The sequence below is a fragment of the Colletotrichum navitas genome (assembly GCF_030913465.1).
Source record: "Colletotrichum navitas strain CBS 125086 chromosome Unknown LY79scaffold_5, whole genome shotgun sequence".
In the NCBI taxonomy this organism is placed as follows: domain Eukaryota; kingdom Fungi; phylum Ascomycota; class Sordariomycetes; order Glomerellales; family Glomerellaceae; genus Colletotrichum; species Colletotrichum navitas.
Genome location: NW_026850551.1, coordinates 595005 through 611861, shown reverse-complemented (window position 1 = coordinate 611861; position 16857 = coordinate 595005). Strand labels below are relative to the sequence as shown.

The following is a 16857-nucleotide window of genomic DNA, read 5'->3' as shown; positions in this document are numbered from 1 at the left end:
CAATGATCGCCTAACCACGCGAAGAACATATGTCTCATATTCCTCGCGTTGCAACATCTCTGAACAACCGCAGGCACTAAGTGATAGTTCTCGCGTCTCAGAATCGAGAGTCCCCCTCGTTCCCCAGACCTCCCGCCACACATCCCCTCAACCATCGCCTAGCGCGTCTACCCCTTCGCCCTTTGTGTCCCTTTGTTTCGTCCTCGGCTGGAAAAATCCGTCTTAATGACATCAACCCCACTCCCCGCAGAGCTGACAGTTCCTCGGCCATGCCAGAACCGGAGACCCTAGTCCCCGGCGAGACTATCAGACGGGCTCTAGGTCGGCGCAGTGATGTCCGGTTGGCCGGGCCGCGCTGCGTCTCTTGGGCCACCACCAATCAGCGCGCTTATTCACTGCCTAGCTGCTCTGCCAGAGTTCGACGCAGCTCTGCTAGCTTACAGGCCACGATTGTCTTAGATTTGGTATTCAGTCTTGTGAGGAGACCGACGCTGGATCGCTGCTAGCACGATGCCTCCGTCTCGTAGGCTGAGGTGGTCTTCGGGCGCCACCAACGACCCGACACCGGGGATCTGGTTGGCGCCCACGGAAACCTGGCCAAAAAAAGGTCGTCTGGTTGTTTCGGATTGTTTCTTTGAAAGCGGAACAAAAGAAGCCAACTGCCCATCACCAAACATATCTACCAAGCCTCACCCCGCACCTCCAGCCCGACACGGTCGTCGCCGTGATGCCGCAGAGACGTTCCAGGCGCTCGAGACGTCGTTGCTCCCAGAAGACAAGAAACATTTTGACAGCGGTGGCCCGATATGGCAGGCGATAATCACCCCGAGAAGCCGGAAGGCGGTGGCAATAACACAACGCCCAGAAAAGAAGACGTCCCGCAGCGGCCCTCCATGGGTGAGAGGCCGTCCTCTGAATTTCTCGGCGAGGAAAAATGGCGGATTTCGATCATCAGCCCCAGCTCGGACGAGAGCACGATCGCCTTGCCGGATGTTGTCGACGAGGGCTCCTTGTCGTCCTACTGCGAGGACGAGGACGATGACGGGGAGGCCATCCTCCCAGCGTGGCTGACCGAGGCCTGGCAAGAAAAGGCCCAGCTACCCAAGGAGTGCACCTCGGGGCCGGCAGCGGCGGCTGACGAGAGCAAGGAGACTCAAGTCAACGAGCCGGTGGCAGATGATAAGCCAAAGCGGGGGAGCAGGATCTCTTCCGCGGGGTCCCGCTGCTCGCAATGCGGCCACTACCGCCGCGATTCCATACGATCCTCGACCACGTTTGGAAACGGAACGCAATTGCCCACGGAGCATCAACACGAATCCTGCCTCGGACGCCCGGCATCTTTATCTCTCTTCCCACGCACAAGACCACCCTCACCCTTGAGCACCCAGCGCGCTTTCCCCCTGTCCGTTAAGAGCGTCCCCTCCAAGGCCGTGTCGGACGCGCAGACGTTCCACAGCGCGCAGGAGGAGGAGGGGGGCGCCCACTCCCCGGAGCCGCACTCGGAAACTGCATCCATCATATCCTCCATCTTCGCCACGCCGTTGCGGCACCTTGCGAGCAACCCGTCGCTCAGGGGCTCCCTGTCCACCGACACGGCGACGAGCGCGGAACAGCGCGTTACGCCCATTGCGGAGCAGAGGCACCCGGGCAAGGCCGGCGCGCGAATCAGCCGCTTCACGAGGCCGTTCGAGCCGGACATTGACGAGGAGGACGACGGCTCGGGGTACCGGCGGCAGGTGATGGACATGGAGACGGCGCGGGCCGAGAAACAAGACTCGGGGCTGACCCAGACGGCGGACGAGAAGGGCGAGAGGGAAGACTGGGTCGACGGGTGGCCGCTCGCGTTCCTCCTGCTGGGCATCTGTCTCGTGGTGTTCTTGATATCCGTCAACCGCGCCATCCTCACGACGGTATGAGAAATCCCCGACTCCGCACGCAAAGCAAAAGGGGGTCTATTGAAACTGACAAACGCAGGCCATTCCCCACATCACTTCCGAGTTCCAGTCGACGGTGGACATCGGGTGGTACGGCTCAGCCTATCTGCTGACAGCTTGCGCCTTCCAACCCGTCTTTGGCAGGGTCTTTATGCTCTTCTCCGTCAAGTGGTCGTACATGCTGGCCATGTTCATGTTCCTGGCCGGATCGCTCATCTGCGGCCTCGCGCCCAACTCGGTGGCGCTCATCGTTGGCCGCGCCGTGGCCGGGTTCGGGAGCGCTGGCGTCCTCACCGGCAGCTTCGTCGTCATGGCGATGGCGGTGCCCTTGCGCCTCCGTCCTATCTACACCGCCATCGTCGGTCTGACGTAAGTGTTTTTTTTTTTCTTCTTCTTCTCTTCTTCTGAAAAGAGAGAATCATCCCAAATGTTTGACGCTAACACCCTCCAGGTTTGGCCTCGGAGCCACCGTCGGTCCTCTACTTGGAGGCGTGTTCACAGAGCTAGTCGTGAGTAGTCCCCCAGAATAACGTCATGGCGTCCTGAACTAAACGGTTGGCAGACCTGGCGATGGTGCTTTTACATTAATCTTCCCGTGGGGGGCGTCACCGTCGCAGTCTTTCTGCTGTTCCTTCACCCCAAGCGACGCCCGCGCCACGAGCAGACCTTCTTCGACAGGTTCATGGACCTCGACATCGTCGGCAACGTGCTCCTGCTCGGCGCCTGCGTGATGCTGTTCCTAGCGCTAGAGTTCACGGCGCAGGGGGAGGCGTGGTCGAGCCCCCGGGTAGCCGGCTTGCTCGCCGGGGCCGGCGCGACGGCGGCCGTCTTCGCGGCATGGCAGTGGTGGAAGCAGGACGGCGCCCTCATCCCGCCGGCCGTCGTCACGCAGAGGACGGTGGCCGCGTCGTGCGTCGGCGCGTTCGCCACATACGGGGCGCTGCTGATCCACTCTTACTTCCTGCCGCTCTGGTTCCAGGCCATCAAGGGCGAGAGCGCCATCTCGTCGGGCGTGGACATGATGCCGTACGCCGCCACGAACGCCCTCTTCTCCCTCTTCTCAGGCGTCTTCGTCTCCGCCGTCGGCTACTTCGTGCCGCCGGCCGTGGTCGGGGGCATGATCGCCACGGCCGGGTGCGGCGTCTTCTTGCTGCTGTCGCCGGACTCGCCGACGGCACAGTGGATCGGCTTCGAGATCCTCGTGTCGGCGGGCTTTGGCATGTCTATTCAGCAAGGCTTCACGGCCGTCCAGGCCATCCTGCACCCCGACGACATCTCCATCGGAACCGCGGCCGTCGTGGCCTCGCAGTCTTTGGGCGGCGCCATCTTCGTCTCCGTCGGAAACACCCTGTTCCAGAATCACCTCCTCCAGGCCTCGGCGCAAAACATGGTTCCGGGCGTCGACATTCGCGCGGTGCTCGAGGTCGGGGCGACGGCTTTCCGTGACGTGGTCCCGGCCAGCGCGCTCCCGATGCTGCTCACCGTGTACAACGAGGCTCTCCGCATAGCGTTCACGGCAGCGATTCCCTTGGCTGGCGTGTCGGCAATCGCGGCTTGCTTCATGGAATGGAAGCCGGTGAAAGGAAAGAAAGCTGGATAGATAGCGAGCGCACGAGTTGAATGAATATGAACGATGAGCCGTGTTGGCTGATGGAGAAGATCATTCCACGTGTCGAAGATGATCCGCAGCTTCTGAGACACCCGTCCTTTGCTCCATGTGTTTGCAAGCTAGCGATGATTCCATGTAAGCCACAAGCCATCCAACCCCAAGCTGAAATACGCCAGGATTCGAGGCTCCATTCCAACCCCTGGTAAGGTAGCCAAGCTAGCCGACCAACCATCCACCCCTGTTTCGAACGGTCAGCATTCGGCTAGGATATTTGCGCAGGTTTAAAACGGCGACTTGCTGACCCCAAGATGCGTCGCCAAGGCCGTGCCTAGCAAGAGTAAGGCCGCACAAGCAACGGAACAACAAGGACCTCCAATCTGCCCTGTAGAGTAATTGCATGAGGGGCGCAGCTAGTGCTGCCTACTGCTGGTATGCACCCAATCAGGTGGGGGAATCCTTCGCAATCCACGTTGGGGCCAAGATCCTTCGCAGCCCACGTTCGGTGTACACAAATCACATCTCACTCAATGCAATTTGTAAACACGGCCAGGGAAGCTTGAGTGGCAGGCTTACTGGCATTGGCGAGCTGGGCCAAGCCCGGCGGCTAGAAGTATTTATCGTCGTCTCTCCCGCGTGGCGTTGCCCCCCTCCCGTGCGATCTCCGTCCCTTTTCTCCGTCTTCAGAAACCATCGTGAACGATGCACCCTCCGCGCTGGTCTCTCGCAACCGGCATCTTGGTCGGGCTAGCATCCGGCCAGCAGTGTTACTGGCCCAACGGCAATGACGCGAGTCTTGTGGCTTGTCCCGTCGCCAACGGCACGGCGGCCGCGTGCTGCTTTGCGGGCCACTACTGCATGAGCAACGGCGTCTGCTTCTCCAACACCGAATTGAGCTTCTACCGTGGCGCCTGTACAGCCAAGGACTGGTCGACAAGCGGTTGCCCGACGTATTGCGACAAAGAAGATGTCGCGGGCGCTGGTAAATGACAGCTCTCTCTCTCTCTCTCTCTCTCTTCCAACTGGTGAACGCAATGACTGATACTTTTTTGCTTCGCAGTCCGGGGCGCTCACGCCGGCATTGCGAAATGCACCAACAAGCAGTATGCGTGCCAATCAACGAGCAACTGCGCAACCGACAGCTTCGAAGTGCCCGCAGGAAACATGCTGCCGAACCTGTACTTGAAATCGGATATTGGTGTCATCGCGACCGCCTCCACAGCCAGCACAGCCGGCACGGCTCCCGCAACCGCGACGGGGACGGCGGCGACGAGCGTCGGCGACGGCGCCGGCGGAGCCACCGAAGCGACATGCACATCGACGCCGGCGGACGCGGCGGCCAGCAGCGGAATCTCAACCGGCGCGGCGGCGGGCATCGGCGTCGGCGTTGGCGCTCCGCTGGCTCTCGCCGTCGGGCTGCTCACGGTCCTGCTGCTGCGCGAGAAGAAGAAGACGAGGCAGGCGTTGTCGAGGCCGGTGTACTCCGAAATCGCCCCGACTTCGCCGTGGGCGAAATCCGAACACACGACTTACGCGCCGGTTGAGATCCCAACCCAGGCACCGCCACCCGAACTGCCCAGCGACCACCGTGGTAGACACGAGCTTTCCTGAAAGGAGAGAGCCCTGGGGTCGTACATGGTTTCAGAATTGGATTTGACCAAGGAGAGAGAGAGAGAGAGAGACAGAGAGAGAGCTGAGAATGTGTGGGACGGACAACCATGGCATGTGTTGGGCAGGGGAGACAGCACTCGTCCGGCATGCGATCGAATGGTGTCACTGCAGACCCCACAAGAGGCCATCGTCCGCGGCTTTGTAGATATGGAAATGCGACGGACTATATGAGACTGTCATGATAGCCTTACAAGGACTCACTACTACCCAAGCCACTATAAAACACAATTTAGGGTTGAAAGCCTCACTTAGATAATACATGACACTTTCAGCCAATGTTCCACACGTGCGTATGAATTTTCAACGTCTCGTTGCTTAACAGCTACTAGGGATCTGTCCCATTCATGAGTTTCGCGGGACAGTCGCAACCCAGAAGCAATTAACCAACGAACTATCAAGACGGAAACGGTTTGTATAAGGAAGAAAATGACGGCATCGTCTGTTTCCTATAGGTTACGGCGACCAGCCGGGATTGAAGCGGCATATACCAATAGAACAGGCTGGCATACATGCATACGCTGCCAGTGTGACGGTTCGCCTTTCCTGGTATTGTAATGATGGTGTGACGGAAGGACGAAATGTCTCTCTAATTTTGGTCTAGTACAGTTCCAGGGCTGAGGCGTGGCCCTCTCGACCACGTGTGGCGCCTAACGGCGCGATTTGCAATCGCGACAAGTGCCAGCCACTGCACTACGCACTACGCTCGTCGGCCTCTTGGAATCAAAGTTCACACACCTCAACCCACCGATTCGAGTTAGAACCGGCCTAAAGATACTGCCTGCAGCCATCCTAAGTAGGTAGTCAGGGCGTACTAGTTGCTTCGGCCACCAAACAAGCACATTGGACAACATACTCCGTAATGTTAGCATGTACCCGCTCACACCACCCCTGCTTACAGTAAGATTGGCGTTGTACTGCATGGAGCTCAGGGGATACGGCGTCAGGGCCTCAAGAATACTAATATAGTATGATTGCATATGTACGTTCTCTCTGCTTTGCGTCTTGTCTTTCCGGCCCTTACGGCGGATCGTCAATTTCACGAGCGGCCTTCGCTGGCGCGCTATTCGTCTCCTCCAAGCATCAAATTCCTGCTCACCACGCTGCGGATTTGCTCAGTGGGCAGAACACAGCACAACGGGATGGCTGACCACATACGTCCCGTGAATGAGGGTCGGTCGGCCCAGCTGGACCAGCCTGGCCTTGAGGCAGTGCCAATTCGACACTCCACCCTGCCGATCCCGTACGACCCCACGGAGAAGTCAGCGTGGACCTCACACCAGTCATACCCCGACGCCCCCGCTACCCCATTGAAAAGACGACGAATTCTTGGTCTTACTGTGCCTGTTTTCTGGTCCCTCGTTACCGCTCTGGTTGTCATCCTGGCTGGAGGAATGGCCGGAGGGGTTGCGGGTGGGTTGGCGGCACAGAAAGCCAACAGCAGCTCGGCGGCGTAAGTAGCATGCTTTCCAAGTCTCCTTGCTAGGAAATGCCATTGTGTTAACAGCGGTTTTCAGCGCTCCGTCGCCTTCAGGCACGGCCGCAGTCGTGTCTCGGCCGATACCCACAGCCTCCGAGGCGGGTTCCGGCTCCGGCTCCGGCTCCGGCTCCGGCTCCGGCTCCATACCTCTCGCATCTACCGCGGCGTCGTCCGCATACATTCCGCCACCAACCGGCGTCCGCCCCGCCCCGACCGACGACGGCTGCCCTAACATCAACCGGACCAGTTACACGCCGACCGACGCCAACGGCGACTCGGTCAAGGTCGGCTCCAACTCGGCCCTGGTTTTCCGGCAGCTCTGCGAGGTCAACTACCCGTCCAGCGCCGAGCTCGGGAACCCGAATCTCTACGACGTCTTCAAGGTTCTACGTCCCGAATTTCCGGGAGTGCATGGACCTGTGCGCAGCGTACAACCAGGCGTACAGCGGCAACCTCGCCTCGGGCAACGTGGCGGGCGGAGGCTATTGCCGATCCGTCGCCATGATCAAGCTCCCCGGGGAGTACTGCTATCTGAAGAACGGGACCGGCGAGACCAGCAAGATGGATACTCAGGGACACCCTTAGGACTTTACCAGCGCCATTGTCATCTCTGGCTTACCAGGTAGGTAGGTAGGTTTGGCATGCCAATGGCATGTGGCGATACGACGGAAAGCCCAGTTGGACATGAACCCTCGTTTTGGTCTTGTCTTTAGATAACCGCATGGCGATTAAACCTATTGTTCAATTCCCTGTAGTAGGGGAACAAAAAACCATCCATCCAAGACTCCAGGCGGAGAACACTTACGTATAAGCTATAGGTGCATGTAATATCGAGCTGGAATGTGGCAAGTCTAGGCATTGTACTAAGTAGGGGTTGACTATTAGAGAACTGCCCCATCTTGAAAAGTTAAAATCGCCATATAGAGAAACGCAAACTGAGCCGTTGTAGAGAGCGTCCAAGGTTTTTCATAACTGAAGTTGAAGCTGCAACATTGACCTGGAACCGCCATGTTGATTAATGTTGCGGCTTGTTAAGATGATATTCAACTTCAGGACCGTCCCCATAGGAAGCCACGCAGACTGGACAGCATGAGCGTAGAACTGCCGAGTTGTGCCGAGGCGTCTGAATGAGACGTCTGATCTGCTGCAGAGAGCTACTTGTCAGCCCGGGCTAGACAACCCCTTTGGGCGGATTGAAAAAGTTGTAGCTTTTTGTTAAGCCTGGGCTGATGTCGGGAATTCTCAGTGCATGCAGCCATCTCGCCAAAGTTGTGTCAAAGTTATATGAAAGTGGGCTCCTGGCTGGGGCTTGCCGGTACGGTATTCCCGAGGCTCGTCTCATGTTCCACGACACAGTTCCGGCATGTTAGTAACTACCAATCACGAAGGGCAGAGGGCGTGACCAAAAAGTCATTAGCAATCCCAATTGAACGGCCAAAATGTCAATCGAACACGATACGGTCTCATCATGTCATCGTTTTCGCAAGCGTTAGTCAATTCATGTCATCGTCATTTCCCCAAAGACTCGTCTGTATCCCGATCCGTCGCTCAAAGCCACCCCGGCCCATTCCGTCGAAACTCCAACCCCAGACTCCATTGTGTAAAGGTGAGGGTCACCAGGATGACCGCCAGGTCAGAAGCTCACTTCTTGCCGGAGCTGCCGGAGTTGCCAGAGCCGGAGCCGTAGCCGTAGCCAGAAGAGGACCGGTCGCCACTGGGGGAGGTGTAGGTCGAGCCCCCAGCACCATTGTTGTAGTAACTGCTGCCGTTGGGGTTAGAGTAGTAGTAGGATCCATCGCTGCGGCACACGGCGTTAGTCTCAGAAGCTGAAACCGGAGGCAGGTAAGGCTGGTATGCAATCAGTTGGCGATTGCTTGCACGAGAAAGGACCTACGTGTTGGAGTAATGGTACGAGTTGGGGTTGGAAGCGCTGCTGCCGTAGTCGCGGGCGCAGTAGTGGTTGCCCTGTGCCCAATCAGCTATTCCATCCGAGTCACCGGACTCTGAAGATTGAGATGAGATCGTACCTGGCTGTTGGTGCCGGAGCTCTTGTACTCGTATCCGCTAGGCATCGTGAGTGTTTGGGTGGGAGGTGCTTGGTTGGGCAGTTGGTTTGGAAGAGGTTTTTTGGTAATGAGGTGATGAAGGGAAGAAGGGCGAGGGTAAGGTGAGGCCGTTTGGCAGACGGGTGAGAGGTTAAATAGGGGAAGGAAGGAGCGCCTGCTGGGTGTCTCGAATCTCCTTCCTTGCTGCCCCGCATCGTAAGTTGTTGATTGTCCATGCGGGGCAAATGAGATAGGCGGGAAGTTGCTTCGGCTACACCGCATCCTTCTTGGTTGACAAAGGTGCTTTAAGCTCACGTCCCCATCTACTACTAGGCGTTTCTGTCTGGGAATCAAGACACTTTATTGGCCAGCATGCGCAATAACAAGCAGGTTTTGTGCTGGGAGCCGCAGGCGAAGTAGCAATCATGAGGCCGGGCAGCTTGCTTTTTCTCGTCTTCACCCATGTCCTGCAAACTGAAAGCATCGTGGGATGAACAAGGGTTATCCACGTAGGCCCAGTGGTAGTCTCAAGCTCAAACGCGTTAGCTTTTGACTCAACAAAAACATCCGGAGGGGGAGACGCCCGATTGAACTGTAGTATGAGGTTTATTGGCCCGAGAGGCCCTCTCCACATCCAAGGCTATACTTCTCATGTCTTCACCGATGAATGACGACAATGGCTAAGTGTTGAATAATATAACGTACAGATGCAAGTGTCAGGAGTTGCCGAAATCCCCTCGCTCGTAGGGTTCCACGTAACAAATACCGAGGGATTGAGTCAGTTGCCACAGCAGGAGAGATCGACTGACTATATGCAGCTCACTTGGACCTCATCTCCAATACACGGCATCAATCGTGGCCTCTTCCACGTATTCTGCAGCTGCAATCAACGCATTACAGGGTTCCAGCTTAGTTAGTGCCCTCGGTCGATGTCTCGCACATGATCGCATTCGCCTGTCCGGTCGTCGTCGTCGTCGCCGTTCGAGGTGTTTTATCTCATTCCAACACTTGTTATCGTGACGTTAGCCTCGGTCAGGCCACTACGGAGCATATCGAGAGGTTTGTTCCTTGCGAATTTCAGCGAACCTACTTCTTGCCGTACCCTGAGCATGTTCGGTACCCGCTGGCAGAGGTATACGTCGTCCGGCCGTTGCTCTTGTTGGAATACGCGCCGCTCCTCGGATTGTTGTAGTGGAGCGGTTCGCTTCTGTCCGTGAACCATGTCAGCCGTTCTTCCGCTCAACGGGAAATAATGTAGGTACGAAGGGGAGGCGAGAACGAGATACTCACGTGTTGGTGTAGTGGTAGGAGTAGGAGTTTGGGTTCGAAGAGCGGCTGCCCTGATCGCGGGCGCCAATAGGGTTACCCTTTTACCTCCTCAGTAAGTTTCCACTGCGCTAAGATAGCTCCCAAGGGGAAGAAAGCAAGCTTCGGTGGGGGAAGGGTAATAGGGAAGTTTAGGTACCTGACTGTTGGACCCAGAGCTCGTGTATGCGTAGCTGCTGCTGCTGCTCGCCATATCGTCGGTATGGGGTGGGTAATCCCTACTGTCCGGATCTTTGGGGGATAGCGCGAGGTTGGATCAAGTCATTGAAGGATGAAGGCAGTGTAAGAGTGAGCACGAGAACTCCGACGCTCGACGCAAGCGGAGATGGGACAGGCTAGCTTAAGTACGAGGGAAATTCTCCATCTCACATGGCCTGATCACTGTGGTGCGCGCATCTTGAAACGTATCTCTACCCCGCCCCTGGGCGCTTGAAAGGACTTGATTGAACTCAAAGATTGGACGGGGACGGCGGGGGGAGATAGCTATGTCGATACTAATAACATATATAGCCGTGCGGCCCTACCGCGGAAAGCATCTTCTGGACCGAGCGAGTCGGGGGGAAGCATGCGCTGGCAGCCGGTCATGCATCCGGGGGGGGCCGGGGTTCTTGTCATGAGGTGCGGTGGTTCGAGGCTTCATGTGGGGGGGGGGGTTTCCAAGCCTGGCAGCACATCGGATCTCCTGAGCAAGTAGGTTCTTGAGAGGTGGAGGGAGAAGTCGAATGCGATATTGCAATGTATGTACTGTATGTCAAAAGGGGGGGCTGACGATCAGTGCCCTCGTTTTCTGGGAAAAGTTGGGACTTGAGGCAATTGGATTTATGCGCGGGGAGCAGCGGCTCTTCGAATAATACCTTGTGCCCCAAACTCTGACGTTTTGCTTACAGTAATCAAGCAAGGGAAGGCAACCCTGGATCGCCCCAAGTTCGGTTCGGACGTGGGGTAGTCGGTCCGGCCCTCGCGAAAGACATTTCCGAGATCTGCTTCGGCGTAGCTCGGACAGGGCTCTGACCAATGAGAAAGAAAAAAGGCCATCTTCTTTAACGCTTGAATTCAAAGTCTATGTTTTCCACCGTTCATCTAGTCTAGAAGGGCTTCTATATCGCATTGAGCAGCTCCGAAATCTATTGCGGCTTAAAGGTGGTGATCTAGTCACTGGGGGTTGTTGTTGGGGTCCTTGGCATCGCCGTCCTCGAGCTCGGCGAGGTACTTCTCCGCGTCCATGGCAGCCATGCAGCCGGTGCCGGCGCTGGTGATGGCCTGTCTGTATCTCTTGTCCTGAACGTCACCGGCGGCGAAGACACCCTCGATGTTGGTCAGGGGAGTACCGGGCTTGGTGACGACGTAGCCCTCGGAGTCGGTCTCGAGCTGGCCCTTGACGAGCGCCGTCGCAGGCTCGTGGCCGATGGCGTAGAACAGGCCGTTGGCCTCGAGCGTCTCCTCCTTGCCGGTCACGGTGTCTTGGACAACGAGGTGGCTCATGAGGCCGTCGGCGCCGCCCTTGATCTCCTTGCCGACTGAGTTCCACCGCACGGTGACCTTGTCGTTGCTCAGCAGGCGCTTGGCCATGATCTGGGAGGCGCGGAGGACGTCGCGGCGGACGAGGACGGTGACGTGGCTGCCGTACTTGGTGAGGTACAGGGCCTCCTCGGCGGCCGAGTCACCACCACCGATGACGACGAGGTGCTTGTTGCGGAAGATGGGCACGGCACCGTCGCACACGGCGCAGGCGGAGACGCCGTTCTGCCAGTACTTCTCTTCGCCGGGAAGGTCGAGGCGCTTGGCGGAGGCACCGGTGGCCAGGATGATGGCGTCGGCGGTGTGGGTCTCATCGGGGGAGAACTCGGTCGAGTACTTGAAGGGGCGAGAGGAGAGGTCGAGCTTGGAAACGGTGTCGGTGATGATCTCGGTGCCGAAGCGGGCGGACTGCGCCTTCATGTTCTCCATGAGCTCGCCACCCATGATACCCTTGGGGAAACCGGGGAAGTTCTCGACGTCGGTCGTGGTGGTGAGCTGGCCGCCGGCGGCAATGCCGTTGGCCATGAAGCCCTCGTAGAGGACGGCTGCGACCGAGATGGTCAGTTGGTGATGCCGAATCGGGAGGGACAGTGGACAAGGGGATGCTTACGCTTCAGCTCAGCGCGCGCCAGGTAGACGGCAGCGGTGTGGGCAGCAGGCCCGGAGCCAATGACTGTGTGGCCATGTCAGTAAAGGTGCGCGCAGTGCAAGGTGAGGCCATCGTAGCTCGATCGTAGCTCGATCGTAGATGAGATGGCTTGCAGGGGGCGGTGACGTGGAAGGGGGACATGACATACTGACGACCTTGCTGTGCATGTTGCGGGCACTAATCTTTAATTCGGCAGGATTTGCAGTGTTCTGTTTGAGGGAAGTGGTGGCTGCGGCAAAGGACAGTCCTGTCGCACTCGAGCGAAGAAATGTTCGTCTAAAGGTTGAAGAGAACAGTTTGGCGGTGATATGCGCGTTTGGAACACGCACTATCCTCTTTGATGGCGGGGTATCAAAAAAAGGGAGATTATATGTACGGGAGGGGAGGGGGCGGGTCGGCCACCAGGAGGGGGGCGTGGGAGGGGTGGAAGGGGGGCGACGCGGTGTAAAACGCGGAAAGGAGAGCGGCGACGGTGACGGACTTGCGGGCTTTGGTTCCAATCAAGGCCCTACGAGACTCGCCGAACTGCTTTCGTCAACGGGTACACCAGGGGGGGGAGGGGGACGGCGAACTGGATGGATGTGCTACAAAAGGCTGGGCTTGCCAGGGACGGCTTCTCAGTGGACGGCAGTTGACTCCAAAGTGGGCGCAAGCAATGTCTCTGCGGTTGGATTTCTAATGGTGCCGGGATCTCGTTGCTCGGCTTCCGTGGTGGATTCCAGAATTCCAGATTTTTCTTCTGGGCAGCCGCGCGATTCAGTGGCCCACGTATGCAGCCTACCAGCCCATGGTGCCATCCAATGCCATGCGTGTTGCGCGATCGGAGAGCCGTTTTTGCCGTCCTGTCCGGCTTAACTAAGCACCGAGTCCCCCCCCGTCCCGTTGGTGGCCAACAGTGTGTCTGTCTCCACTTACCGAGGCTCCTCCGAGTGACACAACTCGGTGCTCCGAGCAACGACAGCCCATCGTCATAGTACGGTGTTGGGAAGCCGATCGCAAGTCCACAAGGGTTCTCACTCATACCGCTGAATCTTATCAATCACATCAGCTTCTTCCACGGAATTTGGAATCCCATAATGCTGACGTCAATGAAGCCATGTTTGGAGCAGCCCTAGAGTCTGGCCGGGTTTTTGGCCGGCGGTATCCTCCTTGCCCTCAGGGCATTGTGAACGTCGAAGAAGTCAAGTGGCCTTACAAAGAGCGATCACTATCTTCTTCTTGAGGCGGTAAGATTCCCGAGACAATGTCGGCACAACTGGTAAGATATATCAGGTAAGGAAGCTAGCATGAAACGATGACAAGTGCAAAGTTTCGTTTTCCGCCAATGCTGCCGCAGCATCACTATGTTCCGCAATACGCTTCGGTTTATCCTATGTTCCCATGCATAAGCGGGACCGGTGAGCAGCTTGTTCCCCAATAGTGCGTTTCTAGAAGACTCGATTGCACAGTATGATGAAGAATAACTATGAAGTCGACCGAGTCTTTTCCGTCTTTGTTGAACAAACACACCGCCGAATACGACTATCAGAAGACAAGATATCATGTCTGCCAGGACGGGCGTAGAAAAACATAGCGCTGGCAGTTGACTTCATGCGTTCATTATTGTTACACATTACATAGAGATGACCTTTCATCGTCATCCCTGAAGCTGGCGTCGTCTAAATATTGTTGACACATCCTTCTCCTCATGTCCCATGAAGGTCCTCCCGGCAACAACTCCTTTTTTTCTCCTTCCCGTCTCGCCAGCGCGCGTTGAGCTAAGAAACCGCCTCGTCTAAAATCTCTCCCTCTCCTGCCGCCTCAGCTCCTCGCGGAAAGCGTTACCGCCGCCGGCGCCCCGCACATCCTGTTCCTGGAAGTGGGTGGACATCGGGCTGTTCGCCAGGCTGCCAAGCGAGTCGCTGTCCCTTCTGGGGCGGCCGGCGGGCCGCTGTCCGGGGAGGGGCTCGTCGCGGTACACGTATCCGTCGTCGCCGAGGTTCATCTCGCGCTCCCGCAGCTGGATGCCGCGGTTCTTGTGGCCGTGAAAGACGCTCTGGCGCACGCGGGCGCCCAGGCGCTGCGCGCGCGCCTTGCCGATGCCGTACCCGTGGCGCGAGCGGCTCATGACGTTCCCGAGGCCGATTTTGCGGGTGCTCCGGTTCCAGAGGCAGCCGCCGATGACGGCGATGACGATGAAGCCGAAGACGGCCGGCAGGGCGATGTAAAGCTCGGCACCCTTGGGGAGCTTGGTTGGCTGCGGGTGGAACTGCGGGCGCTTGACTACGAGGACGCGGGGGCCCGTGATGTCATTCTGCGCGACGTTGTCGATGGTGTACGACATGACGAGCTCGATCGTGGCGTTATCCTGGCCGGATGGGATGAGGCTGCCATCAACGTTCCAGGCGTAGTAGCCCCACGCAGCCGGGTTGGTCTTGTCCGTGTCGTCGTTGAGGACGGTGTCGCCGACCGTGGTGCCGTTGACCGCCTTGCCCTGGATCTTGACGTGGACGTTGGTCTTGTTGCCCTTGATGAGCACGGTGGGGTCCCAGGTCACTAGAGGAGGTCAGCATCTTGGGTCTTTTGGCGTGCAAAAGACCAGTAGAGTCGCTTACCATAGTACGTCCCATCGACAAAGAGCTGACTATCCTTGACAGGATCGCAAAAGGGTGAAAAGTCACCATTCGCGTTGTTGCAGGGGGCGAAAGCTCCGGCACCACTCTTGCTGTCGGCGGTAGCCAGCGGCGGGCTGCCTGTGCTCGTGGTGACCTGCACGAGGCGGAAGTCGGTCATGGTGAAGACGCTCCCCGTCAGTGCGTTGGGCGCGGCGGACGCGAAGGTTGGGGTGCCGGAGATGGTGGTCGGCACGGGGGTGACGGTCGTCGGGACACCCTTGTCGTTGACGCTGACCCAAGCGGCCGTGGGAGCGAGGACATCGGCACGGGCAACGAGGGTCGGCGCGGGGACGGCAGCGACGCCTTGGAGGAGGAGAGCGGCCGGAACGGCGAGGTTGAGCGCGTGCATCGTGGCGATAGGGAGAGGAAAAGGTGAATTCAACGCAGTGCTGGGAGGAGATCGGCAATGAAGGGATCGAGATCAAATCAAAATTTACCAGAGCAGAAAACGAGAGTGAGGGTGCTCTCGTCCACAGCGGATGAACGTATCGCGATTGAGGGAGAGGAGAGAAGAAAAGATTGGACGGGCCAATGTTTACATGCAAGGGACGAACAGGTCGAGGGGGGGGGTTAAGAAATGTTACCCCAGGTCGCGGAAGCGACGTGCATGATCCTTCCAGACAGCTTGGGCGCTGTGGGGGTGCCGTATTGGCTGTCTACAGGGGGAGGTCCCCACTGCCGAAATTGGTTCTCCATGGGATTGGGCGTTGGAAACTGGCTTAGATGGCGCTTTGGCCTGGACGGACTGAATCGAACCCTGCCGGTTCTCTACGCTAATACAGGGAGAAACATGGTCGGTCGAGGCAGGCGATCGAACGGGCCAGACTGGACCGGCCTGATTGGTCAATTGGAAGCAAGGTGCAGGCATATGTCTTACAAGACCAACAACGTTAAACAAATACCTACACGACTTTGGTCTTCACTTTCTCAACACTGGACAAGAGGATGAACTAGGGTAGTGTCATTATAAGCAAACCGCCTGCTTGATGCTTGGTATCAATGCCGTTAATCCCATTTCGGTGTTGCTGGTGGGGTGGGATCAACGGTCTCCCCAAAGTTGTTTCTCATTACGCATGGTGTCATCCAGCATGCCGGCGAACCCCCCTCCTGATATACGCGTCGCAGTTCTCTCGGCATTCGCCTCAGTGTGGCCTCATAATCATTGGCCCGTTGAAAATCCTCTGTCTCGTGGCCGATGCTCTAGTAACGGGAGACCTTACTGGGATTCCAACTCCTCCAGCGTATTCCTGCTCCTGACCAGACATCTCGTTCTGCGACTCCTGTCCCTCTTCCTCCTCGACCCCCTGCTTTCCTTGGCTGTTCCCCGATCCTTCATCAGGCCGTCTATCTAAGATGACGACAGGAATTTTCCGCTGATGTGGTCGACCGACCTCCAGCGGATCCTGGAACCCCTGCGGTCTCGTCCTCATCTTCAGGCCTAGCTTGATCCGCTGCTCCTCTATCTTGTCCGCGGCTGCTCGCGTGTCGGTCGACACCCGGTCCATCTCCACCTTGACCATGTGGCCCGGACATTGCATATTGGGGCAACGGCCGGGCTGGATCTCGAGTTTGACTTCGCCGTCGAGGAACGGGCAGTTCTTGGGTTTCGGGATCGAGCCGAGGGGGGTGGTGAACCCCCACTTGATCTGGCGATAGCTCCATAGCCAGGCCATGCAACGATGGTAGTGTATGTGTCTCTGGAAGCCGCAGCTGCCGCAGAGGGCGGTAGTTTCGTGGCACATTTCTGGATATCGACGATTGTACCACGAGTCCGCAGGTACGCCGAGAGTATGCCAGTCGTGGTTTCTTCTGTGGGCTGCAATGGGACCTTCGCTGTGATGGGAGAGGGAACGCGATCGTGTGGTTTGTGTTGGATCGGCAGTAAAATAAGCTCAACATCGGTGTATTTGGTGAGGCTTCAAATACGCAGAAGGGGGTCTTTCTGCAAACGAGACTCGAGTGACGGAGTGACTAGAT

General features: G+C 57.6%; 8 protein-coding genes across 8 annotated transcripts; 3 read left to right on the top strand and 5 right to left on the bottom strand.

Moving 5' to 3' along the window:
* Positions 1-806: 806 nt before the first annotated feature.
* On the top strand, positions 807-3534 carry LY79DRAFT_576112 (major facilitator superfamily transporter; the record flags this gene model as incomplete). Its single annotated transcript, XM_060559766.1, has 4 exons — positions 807-1910; positions 1975-2303; positions 2386-2443; positions 2497-3534. The coding sequence occupies 4 exons, from the start codon at positions 807-809 to the stop codon at positions 3532-3534; spliced, it is 2529 nt and encodes an 842-aa protein (XP_060419062.1).
* Positions 3535-4023: 489 nt separating this feature from the next.
* Positions 4024-5489, top strand: LY79DRAFT_538953 (uncharacterized protein). The gene is made up of 2 exons (XM_060556779.1): positions 4024-4522; positions 4601-5489. The coding sequence occupies exons 1-2, from the start codon at positions 4243-4245 to the stop codon at positions 5149-5151; spliced, it is 831 nt and encodes a 276-aa protein (XP_060419061.1). The 5' UTR covers positions 4024-4242; the 3' UTR covers positions 5152-5489.
* A 699-nt stretch (positions 5490-6188) lies between these two features.
* On the top strand, positions 6189-7273 carry LY79DRAFT_576110 (uncharacterized protein; the record flags this gene model as incomplete). The annotated part of the gene is given in 3 exon segments (XM_060559765.1): positions 6189-6661; positions 6726-7116; positions 7127-7273. 3 exon segments carry the CDS (start codon positions 6189-6191, stop codon positions 7271-7273), a joined length of 1011 nt encoding a protein of 336 aa, XP_060419060.1.
* A 1056-nt stretch (positions 7274-8329) lies between these two features.
* LY79DRAFT_666106 (uncharacterized protein) lies at positions 8330-8760 on the bottom strand (the record flags this gene model as incomplete). Its single annotated transcript, XM_060563167.1, has 3 exons — positions 8330-8486; positions 8583-8653; positions 8716-8760. 3 exons carry the CDS (start codon positions 8758-8760, stop codon positions 8330-8332), a joined length of 273 nt encoding a protein of 90 aa, XP_060419059.1.
* A 1059-nt stretch (positions 8761-9819) lies between these two features.
* On the bottom strand, positions 9820-10252 carry LY79DRAFT_666105 (uncharacterized protein; the record flags this gene model as incomplete). The annotated part of the gene is made up of 3 exons (XM_060563166.1): positions 9820-9940; positions 10024-10100; positions 10199-10252. The coding sequence occupies 3 exons, from the start codon at positions 10250-10252 to the stop codon at positions 9820-9822; spliced, it is 252 nt and encodes an 83-aa protein (XP_060419058.1).
* A 552-nt stretch (positions 10253-10804) lies between these two features.
* LY79DRAFT_286595 (thioredoxin-disulfide reductase) lies at positions 10805-12559 on the bottom strand. The gene is made up of 3 exons (XM_060552165.1): positions 12375-12559; positions 12188-12250; positions 10805-12122 (listed from the first exon to the last, which is right to left on the bottom strand). Exons 1-3 carry the CDS (start codon positions 12391-12393, stop codon positions 11212-11214), a joined length of 993 nt encoding a protein of 330 aa, XP_060419057.1. The 5' UTR covers positions 12394-12559; the 3' UTR covers positions 10805-11211.
* A 1325-nt stretch (positions 12560-13884) lies between these two features.
* On the bottom strand, positions 13885-15343 carry LY79DRAFT_286544 (uncharacterized protein). Its single transcript, XM_060552164.1, has 2 exons — positions 14821-15343; positions 13885-14761 (listed from the first exon to the last, which is right to left on the bottom strand). The coding sequence occupies exons 1-2, from the start codon at positions 15227-15229 to the stop codon at positions 14001-14003; spliced, it is 1170 nt and encodes a 389-aa protein (XP_060419056.1). The 5' UTR covers positions 15230-15343; the 3' UTR covers positions 13885-14000.
* A 679-nt stretch (positions 15344-16022) lies between these two features.
* Positions 16023-16622, bottom strand: LY79DRAFT_506524 (uncharacterized protein; the record flags this gene model as incomplete). The annotated part of the gene is made up of 1 exon (XM_060553731.1): positions 16023-16622. The coding sequence occupies one exon, from the start codon at positions 16620-16622 to the stop codon at positions 16023-16025; it is 600 nt and encodes a 199-aa protein (XP_060419055.1).
* Positions 16623-16857: the final 235 nt, after the last annotated feature.